The 15673-nt window shown below is 45.5% G+C and overlaps 1 protein-coding gene across 2 annotated transcripts in view; it reads left to right on the plus strand.

Annotated features, from left to right (window-relative positions):
* Window positions 1–15673, plus strand: part of DNAJC11 (DnaJ heat shock protein family (Hsp40) member C11) — a 64909-nt gene that overhangs the window by 39633 nt on the left and 9603 nt on the right. For both annotated transcript variants that reach the window (XM_064494112.1, XM_064494113.1), the window contains exons 5-10: window positions 9358–9486; window positions 10408–10530; window positions 11405–11478; window positions 14267–14456; window positions 14985–15070; window positions 15422–15538. In XM_064494112.1, the coding sequence (XP_064350182.1) occupies window positions 9358–9486; window positions 10408–10530; window positions 11405–11478; window positions 14267–14456; window positions 14985–15070; window positions 15422–15538 (719 nt within the window). The remainder of the gene's footprint in view (window positions 1–9357; window positions 9487–10407; window positions 10531–11404; window positions 11479–14266; window positions 14457–14984; window positions 15071–15421; window positions 15539–15673) is intronic.

Raw genomic sequence — 15673 nt, forward strand, 5'->3', positions numbered from 1 at the left:
TTATTCCTTTATTGTAGTTTTGGGAGGGAGGAGGGTTTCAGGAGGACACTGAGATAATGTGACGTATGTGTTTTTAATCACATTGGTTTAACCAATCTAGATGTGTTTATTGGAGATAACTGCATTAGAAAAGACTGTGTTATTTATCCATAATCACTAATGAGATCGAGGAACAAAAGAGGAAAATCCACAATTCTGTCAGCTGCAGCTTCTTCATTTAAAAAACTATCTGGTAGCCAGAGGTTGGGGCGGGGGGGAGGAGGAGGTGGGGAGGAGGAGGAGGCAGTTACAGAAGGACGTCGGGAGGGCTCCTCGTGGTGATGCAGATGTGCTGTATCTTTGCTGGAGTGCTGGATCCATGAACCCACATGTGTGATAAAATTGTATAGAATCAAATATATGCGCCACAAATGAAAAATAAATAAATACAGCTGAGGAACTCTTAATAAGAGCTTTGGCCTGTATCAGTGTCTGCATCCCAGTTGTGATACTGTGCTGTAGTTTTCCAAGTGTTAACCACATGGGAAGGCAGTACTCAGATCACTTATTATTTCTTAAAACTGCATATGTATCTGCAGTAATCTAAAATATTAAAAAAAAAAGACTACCCACCAGTTTATGGTTCCCAAAGCCAGTAAGTACACTCAGCTATGTCACAATAATATGTTTGCTTAGTAAAAATTCAGATTCTCAGGCCCTGCCTCAGAGCAAATGAATAGGACTCTGTCACTCTGTTGCCTGGGAATCTGTATTTTTACAAGCCCCCTCCCACCCACCCCTACCCCAGGAATTCAGATGGGTGTTGAGAATTTGAGAACTGTGCAGTAGTCTGCAGATGAGAGAATAAAAAGGTATCTTTTTTACAGTGTTTTGTTTTTTTAATGGATGAAAAAGGGTTGCCTTATGAAGGAGCATCTGGCTGTCCAGGAAAACGGTGATGAGTCGGGTTACAGCTTATAGGCTGGGATAGATGCCAACAGGCAGCATTCCACTGCTTCCTCTTGTGTTTATTTAGCTTCTTACACCCTTGACTCTTCTTATCAGTTTGTGATTTTCATTGAGTAGCTCAAACCTTGAGAAATTAAGTAAATCAGATTCTTTTGGCAACCTGTGTTGCACTCTTATGACTGACCTGACTGAAGACAGTGTGCAACTGTGAGGTGTGTTCCCTGTGGAGTCTGTTAACGCTGGCGTTTGGGGGCGGGGGTGGGGCTGTCGCATGCTAGACATGAATCTTTCAGCTCCAGAAACAGAGTCACAAAGGTCTCAGCTGAGAATCGGTAGCTGCTGGGTGTGCCACCGACAGTCTTCAGTGGTGTCATCCTTGTTTGGAAAGGACTCTTGTCGCTGGTCACTATTGTCCTTCTATGCTCTGACAGCAGCATTGGGTCTCCTAGAACAGGGTCCACAAGCTGTGGCCCGCTGCCTCTTTTTGTCCAGCCCAAGAGCTGAGAATAGGTTTTATGGCACTTTTTATGGTTTTTAAGAAACCAAAAGAATAATATTTTGTAACACACAAAAATGATATGAAACTCAAATTTCTATATCCATAACTAAAGTTTTATTGTTATACAGCAAAGTTTATTTATTCATTTACGTATTTCCTGTAGCCGTTTTGCGCTACAACAGCATAGTTGAGTAGTTTCAACAGCATTTGCCTTCAAAGCAACTATCTGGCTCTTCACAGAAAAGGTTTGACTACCCTGCTGTAGAAAAACAAGGTGAAATGTGCAAGTTGCAGGGGGAAAAATAAACAAAATGCTTTAAAAGTTTAGTGATTTGCACTTAAAGATTACTCAAAAGTCTTTTCCTTTATAAACTCTTATTTATTTGAAAAATGTGATTTAGTAACAATTTAATAATAAAGACAAATTTGCATATGTTGAAATAGAAATTGTTGGGAAAAATCTAACCCAATAATTTATCCAGTGTTAGAGTTCTGTTTCTCTTTTTCTCTTTTATCTTATTCTTGATCCTTTTTGATCCTCTGTTAAAATTCAAATCTGACTCTCATTCCTAAGTTGTGACTTCTCGTTGTATAAAAAGCATATTACAGGGGGTGGTAATAGCTCAGTAGTAGAGCACATGCTTAGCATGCATGAGGTCCCAGGTTCAATGTCCATTTTTTAAAGAAGGAAGGAAGGAAGGAAGGAAGGAAGGAAGGAAGGAAGGAAGGAAGGAAGGAAGGAAGGAAAAGCATATTATGTTGAAAGTGAAAATGAATTATAAGTTGCAGACTCCTCTTTGGCACATAGAGAAGCTGTCTATCTAGTTCTGGTACTGTGACCTGTCCATTTTCAAAAGGTCATTTCCTTGAAATGGAAGAAGAGCAGAAGGTAGGCATCTGAACCACTGTCTGAAATATTGAAAAACATATCCTTGTAACTCAGAGTCACCTGACCAGTCCCTCTCTGGGCCAGTTCTTCAGGCATGGTTGGTTCTCCTCTTGGCTCCTCTGGGTCAGTCACTTCCCATAGACTTGGATCAGTACCAAAGGTTGTCAGGTGCAAAAGTCACCAGCTCATTGGAGTTTCTGGTTATTTTGGCCCTATGTAAAGAAACAACAAAATGGTTGGAAAAGTGGTGACTTGAGCAATATTTTTAAACTTCTAAAGTCTGCTCTACCCTCCAGTGAATCAATTGATTATCAGTATGGAGTTAACACGATGCTTATCATTTAAAAAGTTCTTTTGGGGAAAGGAAATAAAACCATATTTAACATTATCCTGGAAGTTTTAGCCAATACAGTTAGACAAGTAATAAAAGCTATAAATATTGAAAGGGTTATCAATGTTTGCATATGATATGATTGTCTGCCTTTCAAGAACCAACTGAAAACTCTCAGGGCTACTGAGCTGAATGAGGGGCAGATTACGAAACCCAAGTTACGTAGACCAGGAGCTCCTGCCAAGGCCACCCCGTCGTCCCTGCTTCCCTTCTCGCCAGCACAGCGGCCAGTCTGCCTTCGGAACTCGGTCAGACCAGCGCACTCTGCTCAAAGCCCTCGGCGGCTTACGTCATTCACTGGAGACGGGGTGACCGGTCTTTCCGCATCCAAACCAGGACATTTTTGACAGTGAAAAGGCGTGCTTAAAGTATCAGAAGCAGAATCGTCACTTCTGGCACTCACTGATATGTTTTAATGGTTGTATCTGTCTCTGACGTTACGTGTCCTGGTGACATACTGCTGGCTCACAAGCCTCTGCACAGCTTAGTGGCTTGCAAGAACAGCTTGTCTCTCATGCTCCTGTGGATTGACTGGACTCAGCTGGATGGTTCTCACTGCGGGTCTCCTTATATGGTTGCAGTCTGGTGGCAGCTGGGTCGCGTGGGAGGTGGTACCTGCACTCATGTACCTCTCGTGTGTCTCGGCGACGGTGGCTGAGGGTGGCCCGGCATCTCTCCCAGGTGGACTCCCTGCTGACCAGCTTGGGCCTCCTCACAGTGTAGTGCTCTCAGGGTGGTTGCATTACAACACAGTAGCTAGTTTCCCCAGAAAGCAGGTCTGAGGCCTTCATGAAGCTGCAAGTTTCCTTGTGCCCAGCCTTGAAGTCTGCACCATCCCATCCACTGCATCCTCTTGGACAGAAACAGGTCCAGGGTCAGTGCAAATCAAGGAGGGGGCTCTGTGCAAGGATGGAATACCAGCTGGCAGGACTCACAGGGTGCTCACATCCGCGTCTGGCACCAGTGTTTTTCAGTGTACTGTCATGTCACTGTCTTTTTTCTTTCATTACATTGCCTACTGTATTCATATAAGTGGCCAGTTTATTTAGTAAATTTGAAATTTGGGGTATATTTAATTGATTATTCTCTGTATACCATAGTATAATTTTTAATTTCTTTTGTCTTTGACTTAATTCACTTTTTTTTCAATTGCGGTATAACCCATTTCTAATATTACTAGTTTCAAATGTACAATATAATGTTTCAAAATTTTTATAGATTTTGCTCCATTTATAAAATATTGGCTCTATTCCCTGTGCTGTACAGTATATCCTTGTAGTTTATCTGTGTTATATGTGGTGGTTTGTACCTCTTCATATTGCCTACTGCTGTTTTGCCGTTCCTCCTTCCCTCTCCCCACAGGGAACGAGTAGTTTATTCTCTGTATCTGTGAGTCTGTTTCTTTTTTGTTATATTCACTAGTTTGTTTTATTTATTTTTCTACATATGCAATAACATGCAGTATTTGTCTTTCTCTGAATTGTTTCAGTGAGGATAATACCCTCCAGGTCCATCCGTGTTGTTGCAAATGGCAAAATTTTAGTCTGTCTTATGGCTGAGCAGTATTTCATTTTTTATATATATATATATATATATATATATATATATATATATATATATATATATATATATGTATGTATATCCATTTGCCTGTTGATGGATGCTGAGGTTGCTGCCACATCTTATCTGTTGTAAATAATATACTGCTATGAACCCTGAGGAATGTATATCTTTTCAAACTAGTGCTTTTGTTTTCTTTAGATATGTAGCCAGGAGTAGAATTGCCGGATCATATGGTAGTTCTAGTTTTGGTCTTTTGAGGACCCTCCATGCTGTTTTCCACGGTGGCCGCAGCAGTTCACACTCCCACCAGCACTATACGAGGGCGCCCTATTCTCCACAGCCTCACCAACATTTGTCATCTGTGGTCTGTGTACTATACTGTTCTTAATTGAGGAGATACTCTCTTGATTCTAAATTTCTTCATTTTGGAACATGTAAATATTTTCACCCGAGCGTTTTCACAGGTATTGTCTTTTTTGCTTCCATTCAGAGTATTTTTTCTTTATACTTTTTTTAATAAGTTGTCTTTATTTGTGATCTTTTGAATTCTTCAAATTTGAAATTCTTCAAATTTAGGTGCCATAAAACTGTAGGCAGACCTTGTCAGTTTCATTCCATTCCAGGAGAGGATATAAATTTAACTAATTAAAAATAACAGCTCCACCAAATGATTCTTACCAAAAATTGAGCTCTTCCAAAAAGGCCATTATGGAATTTCAAAATGAAGTAAACAGACTTATTTGTTCAGTTTTTCTTTCCTCAAAAGATCAATTTCAGAGTATTCTTGGTTACGTGCTTCTCAGTGATTGCCGTTTCGTAAATATTTTAAAAGCTGCAGGATTTATTTTAGAAAGGTTTTTAAAAGGAGTTCTGCAGAGGCTCAGGCTTTCCTTTCCTAATACACAATTTTTAATACACTACCATGCTGTATTAAGCAGACTTCTGTATTCAGAATCAGGATCACAAAAAATGATTCTGTTACACTGTGAATATACAAAAATATTTGCATGTTGTGACCACTTGAGCTTTATTTTCCATAGGCAGAATGTCACAGCTTATTGTGACACACAGTTATACATTGTGTGCACCATAATTAATTCTAAGAATTTCTGCTCCATGAGTTTCTTGATTTAATTAAAATGCTTTTGCCATGAGGCTGTACTATCCCTGAAATTGATATTTAAATATCACCACAAGAACAAACCATTTTACATTCATTGTGGAACTTTTTGACTGAGTTTACAGTAACATTTATAATAATGTCAGGTGAACAAAAACAACCTACAGAATGGGAGAAAATATTTACAAATGATGTGACTGACAAAATATACAAACAGCTCATATGGCTTAATATCAACAACAACAAAAAAACAAGCAACCCAATCAAAAAATGGGTAGAAGACCTAAACAGAGATTTCTCCAAAGAAGACATCCAGATGGCCAACAGGCACATGAAAAGATGCTCAACATCAATAATTATCAGAGAAATGCAAATCAAAATGATGATGAAGTATTACCTCACACTGGTCATTTGGCCATCATTAAAAAGTCTACAAATAATAAATGCTGGAGAGGGTGTGGAGAAAAGGGAGCTCTCCTACACTGTTGGTGGGAGTGCAGTTTGTTGCAGCCACTATGGAGAACAGTATGGAGGTTCCTTAAAAAACTAAAAGTAGACTTACCATACGACCCGGCAATCCCACTCCTGGGCATATAGACAGAGGAAACTGTAATTCAAAAGACACGTGCACCCCAGTGTTCATAACAGCACTGTTTACAATAGCCAAGACATGGAAACAACATAAATGTCCACTGACAGACGACTGGATAAAGAAGTGTGGTATATTTATACAATGGAATACTACTCGGCCATAAAAAGAATAACATAATGTCATTTGCAGCAATATGAATGGACCTGGAGATCATCATTCTAAGTGAAGTAAGCCAGAAAGAAAAAGAAAAATACCATATGGTATCACTTATATGTGGAATCTTAAAAAATGACACAAATGAGCTTATTTACAAAATAGAAACAGACTCAGAGACAAAGAAAACAAACTTACAGCTATTGGGAAGAGGGTGGGAAGGGATAAATTAGGAGTTTGAGATTTGCAGGTATTAAATGCTATATATAAAGTAGATATATAAATTTATACTATATAGCACAGAGAACTATATCCAATATCTTATAGTAACATATAATGAAAAAGAATATGAAAATGCATATATGTATGTATATGTATGACTGAAACATGCTGTACACCAGAAATTGACACAACATTGTAAACTGACTATACTTCAGTAAATAAACAAATAAGTCAACTGTTTCACCTTCAACAAGTCAATTATTAAGGATTAACTTAAATGATTTTTCATCTGAAGCATCTGGTTAGCACTGGAATAAAACAGGCATAGTTAGCAGTTGTGAGATTCTTCTGCTAATAGAACCAACCTATAAACTGCTATTACTTTATCTTTCATATGTGCCGTTACAGACCTTAGAATGGGGGATGGGGTGGAAATGAGTGAAATTAACATGGAGGAACTACCATTTGATCTAAATGAAAAGTCATGTTTCACAGCTGTGTGTAAATAAACCTGCTTGCTGCTACAGCCTCAGTCTTACTGACTGGCTATAGTCTTCTTTAAAGAAAGGTTCACTATTAAAGAAGATGCTGCTGCTTCTTCAGCAGATCTGAGTCTTTTGATTTTCATATGGTCAAAATTAACACTATGGATGGTCAATGTTGAACATCACTTTATATAAGTTAGAAATTCATGGGGGATGGGTGCAGGTCGGTGGTAGAATGCATGCTTAGCATGCATGAGGTCCTGGGTTCAATCCTGAGTGCCTTCATCAAAAAAAAAAAAATAGAGAGAGAAAGAGAGAGAGAGAGAAGAGGGTATATAGCTCAAGTGGTAGAGCACAGGCTTAGTACGCACGAGGTCCTGGGTTCAATCCCCAGCACCTCCTCCAAATAGAAATAAATGAATAAACCTAATTACCTCCCCCTCATTAAAAAAAAAAAAAGCACGAGTTAATATAGATATACATATATAAATTGTTCAAATTTCTGAGAAAATGGAAATTTAGTACTAAATTTTTTCATTAAATGTGTATACTATGTTTAATCTCGTTGCTGCTTGAAGAGTTTATCAAAAAAGATGACATTACCCCACCTCCCAAAAAAAAAGAAAAGAAACCCTGTAGATTTATGCCAGGAGTTCCACATTCAGCCTGCTGCCTGTTTTTATGGGACCTGTGAGCTAAGAATGGTTTTTAAATGGTTGGAAAAAATCAAAAGAAGAATAGTATTTTGAGATGTGATTATTATATGAAATTCAGGGTCAATAAACAGAGTTTTATTGGACCACAGTCAGGCCCAGTGCTTCGCCAGGTAGTCCGGCTGCCTTCCCTGCAGCAGAGCCTGAAACACAGCCTCTGGCCCTTCCCAGCACGTGTGCCAGCCCCTGCTTTACAGCGCTCAGGAGAGGGGGAGAACCTGGCAGCCGTGCTGAGACTGCTCTCTGGCACCTTCTTCTGTGGGGATGGCCCACCTCTGTTTCCCACACCTTCACATACACCTGGTGTTGTCCCTGGACAAAGCTGACCAGTGGCTTGACAGCTTCACACATGTCACAGGCCAAGTCACCAGCCACCTGCCTGATGTACCAGATGAGCGGCAGCGTCTAATGCTTCCCCCACCACCAGCTGAGATTGGAAGGCGTGAGCTGTCTGGCCGCTGTCGCAGCAGGGACCTGTGTGCGGTACTGGAGTGGGAGATGCTGCTCCCGTGTCCCCTGGAAGGAGATAGGAGGATAGTGACGGGTTAGCCACATTTCCTCCAAAGGTCACCACTAGAAGAGACCGTGGCAGATCCTTGAAGCACAAAGTGAAGGCTGCCCCCAGACCCACTCAGGTTTCTTAGTTTCAGGCAGCTATTGACGATGGTAGTACTACTGGTGATGAAAATATTGTTGATGATGACATCACTGTTTAAAAATGAACATCTGGGGCTATTGCTAAACCAGCCAAAACATCAGGGTTAAACTGCATTATCTCGGATAAACCCCACCTGCGCGACCACTCACGCCCAGCACCCCCCGCCCCGAGTTCCTCCTCCACCCGCTCCCTCCCCCTGTTCCAGCCCCAGCGACATCCTCACTCCTCCACGAGATACTCACAGGCTCATGTGACCCTCATTTCTCTCCCATGTCCCCGTCAAAGGGAGGAAAGCACATTCTCCTCAGCAGTTTTGGGGTGACAGAAGTGCTAATTTGGAGGTAGTTTCCCAAGTGTACACATCTGCCAAAACTCATTGTACACTCCACGTGGGGGCAGTTTGTATTATTATATGTAAATTAAACCTCAATCAGGTTTCTTTGTAATGGGCTGTGGAGAATTTAATAAAAACGTATGTTGAGTCATGTTTTTATGTGTTGGATTAAGATATCTGCGCATTTGAAAAGTCTTATGACAGTGAAAGAAAGTAATAAACACTGATTTTCTGAGTAATGTGCATTTTTATCAGTTAGCAAAGTTTTAGCTTAGTATTCTTGAGAGAATGTGGGGTTCTGTTTCCCGTAACTTAAGTCTCAAATTAATTTAAGGAGGCGGAACAGTTTTTAAATCTCCCATTTGTTTATAATTTATTTTGCATGTCTTTGAAGGTATTTTTATGTTTTAAAGAATTTTGGGGTAGTTTTGTGACATCAGAGATTTTAGAATTGAATGTTAAAAGTGTTAATCCATGTAGCCAGTTTGTAGGTGGTTTTCTGCATTCATGGGTTATGTGCAGAGTAATCTATTTAGATCCATGAAACACATCAGTCTTATTTCTTTTCCTAACACTTGTGTTTGTCAAGCCATTCCCCTGCGGACATGACTGGTTTTCTGACCCTGGAAGTGGTTGGTGCCCTGCTGCTGTTTGGCTTCAGCTGTGACATTCACGCTCTAGGCTTGTGAGTCCTGCACGCCCAGTGAACCGCGCGGCTGCTGAAGTGTAGTGTTGGCTTTCGTTCCGCAAATGCCACGCCTGAAGCTGACTGCTTACTTTCCTGCCCCAGGGGACCATCAGTGTTGGCATCGACGCCACTGACCTTTTTGATCGCTATGAGGAGGAGTACGAAGATGTGTCCGGAAGTGGCTTTCCGCAGATTGAAATCAACAAGATGCACATCTCCCAGTCCATTGAGGTAAAGCGCACAGGCGGGGGGCCCTTGCAGGGGCGGGGGCCCCTGGGGTAACGAGGTGCAGCGATCACACAGCTGGGATGAGACGGTGTGCTCAGGGTCTTCTCATCTTTGTGAAAGGATGCAGTTAGCCACTTAAAAAAAGCAAAGCTTCAGTCACAACCTTGTTTATACTGCTCTGGTGACATGTTGGCAAGAGGAGTGCCAAGGGGTGCGTAGCTGCCAAGCGCTTTCCAGCCAGGAAGCACTAATGGTCTAGGGGAAGTGGGAGCCAAGATCGTGATGATTTTAGGAGAGAGAGCAGACCTCCAGGGGAAATTCCGAGAACCAATCTTGGTTTTAAGGCACACTCTACTGTGTGCGGGAAACAAAATACTCAGCTGAGCGCGGGGTCACTGAAATGTCATCTTTCTGTCCGCTGTTTGACTGTGGCAATGTCGGGCCATTTAGCTGACAGTCATAGTAGGTCTCTGCCTCCTAAACCCATTTATTTCTTCTCAAGGGCGTCGGCCCAGAGTGTGAAGTCTTAACTCAGGGAAACTTGCCCTCCTCATGAGGCTTCCAGAGTCAGTCACTCCGGCCACAGGGAGGACTGAGGAGTCCCAGGCGTCCCATGTGGGGAGGCACAGGGTGCAGCCTGATGCGGCTGGTACTCCGAGTACCAGCATCTAGCCCTGTGTCTCCCCTGGATTTTTCTGAAATTTGCCCATTAAAGCTTTTGTGAAACATGACCTTGCCAGCCACGTGTGGTTTAGATGGTGGAGTGAGAGATGGGTGGGAGCTGGGGTGGTTCTGCACCCCTGCACATGGCACTGTGTTATCACCTGCACTTCTGGCCTTGCACTTGGTGTGTCTGTCAGGCTGCTCTCCTTGGCGCTTCCTGTTGCTTTGATTGATTTATTACCAGCAGATATCATTTCCTAGGCACCCTTGACAGCTTCAGACACAGCCATCCTCTCCGGAAGCCTCTCTACCCAGAATGGGAATGGAGGGGGTTCCATTAACTTCGCGCTCAGACGAGTCACTTCTGCAAAGGGATGGGGCGAGGTAAGGATATTGCCAGGCGGGATCGTGTTGTCCGTTGCAAAGCCTTATTTCTGAACGTTTGCCCTCAAAATGACCTCGGTGGGCCACATCATTGTGTAACAGGGTGCCAGCTGTCAAACGTGTGTAAATTCACTGTCCCCGAGAGTCAATTATGTCTCATATCTGAGAAGGAATCTCTCAGGCTGCTGGTGAGAAGGGAGCAGCAGGACTTCCCCTGAGATGCCAGCTTCTGGAAACCCAGCTCCAGGAAACTCAGCATCTTTGTCCCCTTAAACAAAAACCTGTGGGCTGTTCCTTCCTCCTGCACAAGTCAGAAGATGGGCACCTCCGTCTCGGTTCTCTGGTCCACTTATTGGCAGTCATTTAACAGCCCGATATGCCGAGCAAGTTGAGCTGCATCAAATTAACATTAAAGAGTTGCCTTGAAAGTCACCCAGACTAGTGATGAGGCAGCCAGAACCGGCTGGACTTCAAGGCTTTGAGCGGAACTGCTGGCGGGTTTAATGCCAGACCCCTGGGAGCCATCTCCAGTCACCTGTGAGACGGTGAAGCCGAGCAGATGAAAAGAAGCTGCAGCAGGCCTCCACAGATGAGGCAGGGAGGGAGACGGGGATCAGGGGCAAGCGGTGCTTTCTTTAGAGGGGCTCCCTTCAGAAACACGCCTCATTGAAAACTCCCTCCTTTGGATCTATGGAAACAGTCATCTCCATTTGGCAAAGGTTAAGATGAGATAGTAAGAATCTTCCAGCCCCTACTTTTCGAGCCCTGGCAAGGGCCGATGGCATTGAATTAAATGAAGGAATTATAATCAGAGGTGGGTTGCTGCTATGAGATAAAACACCATTAATTCTTTTTCTTTTTCTTTTTTGAACAGTTAGAGTTTGGAGCTGGGGATCTGCAGGGACCTTTATTTGGTCTCAAGCTGTTCCGTAATCTCACGCCAAGATGGTAAATACAAAGCGATAAATCCTCCTTGGTGGTCTTTGTGGATTTAGGAGACTAGAACCTGTGTTCTTTTCGTCAAGGTCATCTGGAGTTATCTTGTCTGTTCTACAAGGTCACTGAGGGCAGACTGCAGGGCTGGCATGGAACGCAGGCAGTGTGCTTGTTGCAAAGACCACTGGATTGTGGGGGGAGAAGGGGGACTGCTTCTTGTCCCAGCCCAGGGCCAGGCTTCTGCTCCGTGTTCCTCCGTTTCCTCTGTGGGGATGAGGCTCCTGCCCTGCCTGGTCACCGTGGCTCTGAGGCCGTGAGGACCGTGATACGCTGGAGGGAAAGCACCTTCATAGGGAAGTTGGTCAAGGTTGGAAATATTTATGGACTTGATCGCTTCCTCGTCCCAGAGAATGCGTCTTCAGATAGGAAAAGGGACTTTATTAAGCAGTGAGGCACCATGTGAGACGGCCTGGTTACCAGACAGATTTCTGTCATGCCAGAGCTTTAAACCCCGCCAGCCTCTGTGCTCCATCTTCTCCACTTTTGTGATGATGTCACACGCCTAGGACTGTCCCTTCTAGAACAACAAAGATGTCCTGATCTCCCGTCTGGGGATACCTGAGTGAGCTCAGATAAAAGAAATGGGTGGAAGGTAGAAAATCCTCCTCTAGGGGATAAAATGTAACTGAAGGAGTCCTGGAATGGAGCCTGTGGTTTGAAAAGAAAGGTCTTTCCCTTCCAGTTGGACATGCATCAGCCTGCCTGCCAGGTTCTGCAGGGTAAGACCAGTCTGTGCCCTGCAGTCTGGCAGTAAAGGCACGTTTGCAGGTTGATTCGACATACAGAATAAGAGCTGTCGGGAGAGAGAGGGAGCGTGGCTTCTTGGACAGGTGAAGGCTGGGGCTGGTGGCGATGAGCAGAGCTGAGCAGAACCCCGGAGCGGTGCTTCCAGGCTGAGGCTCGCGGGCAGACCGGACTCTGGCGTGGGCTCACCCGCACACTGCTTAGAACATGACTTCTCTGGCCTCTGCTGTAGGACTCAGATTCAGGGGGTCTGAGGAGGGGACAAGGATTTATGCTTTTTACCGGAGCTTCAGGTGGACAGTATTTGTACAGGTCAGCGTTGTCCTGACCTTGTCTGCTTAGGATTGTCCCCTCTGATGTTGCTGACTAAAAGCGAAGGCTCCTCCCCCCACCCCCAACCTCCCCTGTCCTCCGAGAGGGGAATTCATCAGGCACCCAGGTCATTCTGCAGATCAGACACGTTGAGGAGGCGCTCACTGAGGAAGACCTCTTGGCTGCTTCGATCTGGTTGAGCCTCACAGTGTCTGTCCATTGAGGGTCTAGGTGTAGCTGGTCATCAGCTTTTGCAGGTTTGGAATTTGAACTTCATCACAGTACCCAGTTTATCAGACCTGAGAATGCAGATGTATAAAAAGGTTGCCATTTTATTAATGGACAGTGTCTGCTCTTCAAGGTGCCCTGGTCCCAGGGTCAAGTTATTTGCAGGTCCAAACTAGTGATCAGAAGGTCAGTGGGTGAGTGTGGAATCAGTTCCGAGACAGGCAGGCAGCCTGTGGGAAGTTCTTAGTCCCCGGTGCAGGGCCTGCCTTGCTGACCTCTGCCCAGAGTCTGTCTCTCTGTCTAGGACATGTTCCATAAAAGTACTAAATCTTACCATTTTGATTAAACGGAGATCTCACTCTTCATATTTTGACTCTTAAATGTGACTGCATAACATCTCGGGGACTTTCATCTCTCTTCTCCCTGCTTGCCTCCCTGGACCCCGGTGTGGCCAGAGCAGAATGTAGCTGCCGTCCATGTGACGGGGGTGTGAGATAAATGAGCGAAAGTTTGGGTCGGGGGCCCTGTGGAGAGCAAGTAGTTGGTCCTTAGCTCCTCCGGCCGTGGGAAGCGCTTTGTGAGTACAGGAGCAAACGTCATCAGAGTTACCACACGTATCATTATTTTAGTGGCAAAAGCAACACCTCCAGAGCTCAGGATGGAGAGAGAGACTGAACAGGCCGTCTGGTGACTGACGGCTGTTTACAGAAGGCCAGCTGTTCGCTCCTAACACCTTGAGTGAAGTGCTGTGAATTCTTGTTACTGACATGAAATACCCCTTTTTAACCAGAAGATGGGGCTGACTCCCTTGGAAACAAACTTCACAGGCCTTTCAGGGGGATGGTTTACTAGCTTTTCAAGTGGCTTTGGTCAGTACCTTGCAGCCCTGAGTGCACATCAGGATTGCACGGCACCTTTAGAAACTGTACCGATGCCTGGCCCTCCCATCCAAAATAATGACTTGATTGGCCTGGGTGGGCTCTGGGTAAGGGGTCCGCAAACTTGCCTGCACATTAGAATCACCTGGCAAGCTTCTGACATGCCAGGGCTATAAATCAGAAGGATTGAAGGCGGGCACCAGCCTCCAGTGTTTTCAGGTTAGTCGGGTGAGTCCAGTGTGCAGCCAAGTTTGGGAGCCCCCGCAGGTGTTTCTGATTTGCAACAGGATTGGATCCGCTGGTTTAGAAAGGCAGACACACAGATGCCTCTTTGGTTGTAGCTGAAGTGAGGATGGGATGGGGATAGGGCATGCAGATCGGAGTGGGGTGTTAACTGAACAGATCCCACAGGATCAACCCCACCCCTACCCAGCTCCCTCTCTGGGAGAGAGGCTTGTTTTCTGCTTTCCTTGTGGGGAGCTGGCCCGGGGATGAGTGGGCTGGCAGAGAGGGGAGGACCAAGCACAGCTGAAAGCCAGGTGTCATCCAGGACCCTTTCTCCCTGTGTGTCTCCCCAGCTTTGTGACAACCAACTGTGCTCTGCAGTTTTCATCCCGTGGCATCCGGCCCGGCCTCACCACTGTCCTGGCCCGGAACCTGGACAAGAACACCGTGGGTTACCTGCAGTGGCGCTGGGGCATCCAGTCGGCCATGAACACCAGCATCGTCCGGGACACCAAAACCAGCCACTTCACTGTGGCCCTGCAGGTGAGGGCAGCCCTTCCCCTCTCACCATGCCTAATCCAAGCGCCTGCGGGGTTGGGGCAGGTTCTGTTCGTTCATATTCACTCAGGAATGAAGTACTGTGTTCTTGGACTCCCGGGGGAGCCATGGTCCAGTTATCCTAAAGCAAAAGGCCTTTTTCATGCTTCTGGTGGTAAAAGCCCACAGAATCGGGGGGTCGGTAAGTGACCCCAAAGCACTCAAGGGCCTCCGTGGGCGGGCAGGGGCGAGGGCTTTGCTCATGGCCACCCCTCGGTGGGCACCTGCCGCCCCAGAAGAACACAGGCTCGATGTCAGGACTTCTTTCACAAGAAGTCAGGAAACTGGGGTTTATGCGAAATCTCCCAGTTGTTAAACATTTCTGCCAGTACGTTTTCACACACTTTGTGTGGCTGCCGGGTCGTGGGCCCTGCCTGACGGGCTCCCAGGGTGCTGCCCGGCACTTGGCAGGGTGACCCTGCCCACTTCGGTCTCAGTTGCCAGCACGCCGCCTTCTCCCCTCTGTCTCCCCAGCTTGGAATCCCTCACTCCTTTGCGCTGATCAGCTATCAGCACAAATTCCAGGATGACGATCAGACTCGCGTGAAGGGATCCCTTAAGTAAGTCCCAGCCTGGCTGACGCGCCTGGTCGTAGTAAAGTGCCTGCTTTCGTTGATTGCGTGTCTGTAACATTTCTGAAGGGCCTCCTCTTGCGAGGCAGTGGGATTTGCTGCTCTGCAGTCCCATCCCTGAGGAACCCAGGTCTAAGAACCGCACCACTGGTGTCCCGACTCTGTTCCATTGTCACCACTGACTCTACTCCCTGTGGGTGGTGGGGAGGCAAGAGGGAATTGGGGGTGGAGCCCCAGCCTCTGTTCTGAGTGACAGTTGCCCGCGGTGACCTGGAAGGATCCAGGAGGAATCAGGAGCTGAGGGGCCCTGGCTTGCTCACTGCCATCTGCTCCCTGCAGGGCAGGCTTCTTTGGGACGGTGGTGGAGTATGGAGCCGAGAGGAAGATCTCCAGGCACAGCGTTCTAGGTGCGGCTGTCAGCGTTGGAGTCCCCCAGGGCGTTTCTCTCAAAATCAAGTATGTTGAATGCCAATCTTTCTGGCCAAGGATTGTCTGGCAACTTGTAATTCACCTGGGCTTCACCTTAAGGAAGAAATAGACTTTGCTTTGTAATTCTGTTTTTAAAGATGCTGTCACTTCTGTCTTAGGTGT

Source organism: Camelus dromedarius, chromosome 14 (genome assembly GCF_036321535.1).
Source record: "Camelus dromedarius isolate mCamDro1 chromosome 14, mCamDro1.pat, whole genome shotgun sequence".
Classification (NCBI taxonomy): Eukaryota; Metazoa; Chordata; class Mammalia; order Artiodactyla; family Camelidae; genus Camelus; species Camelus dromedarius.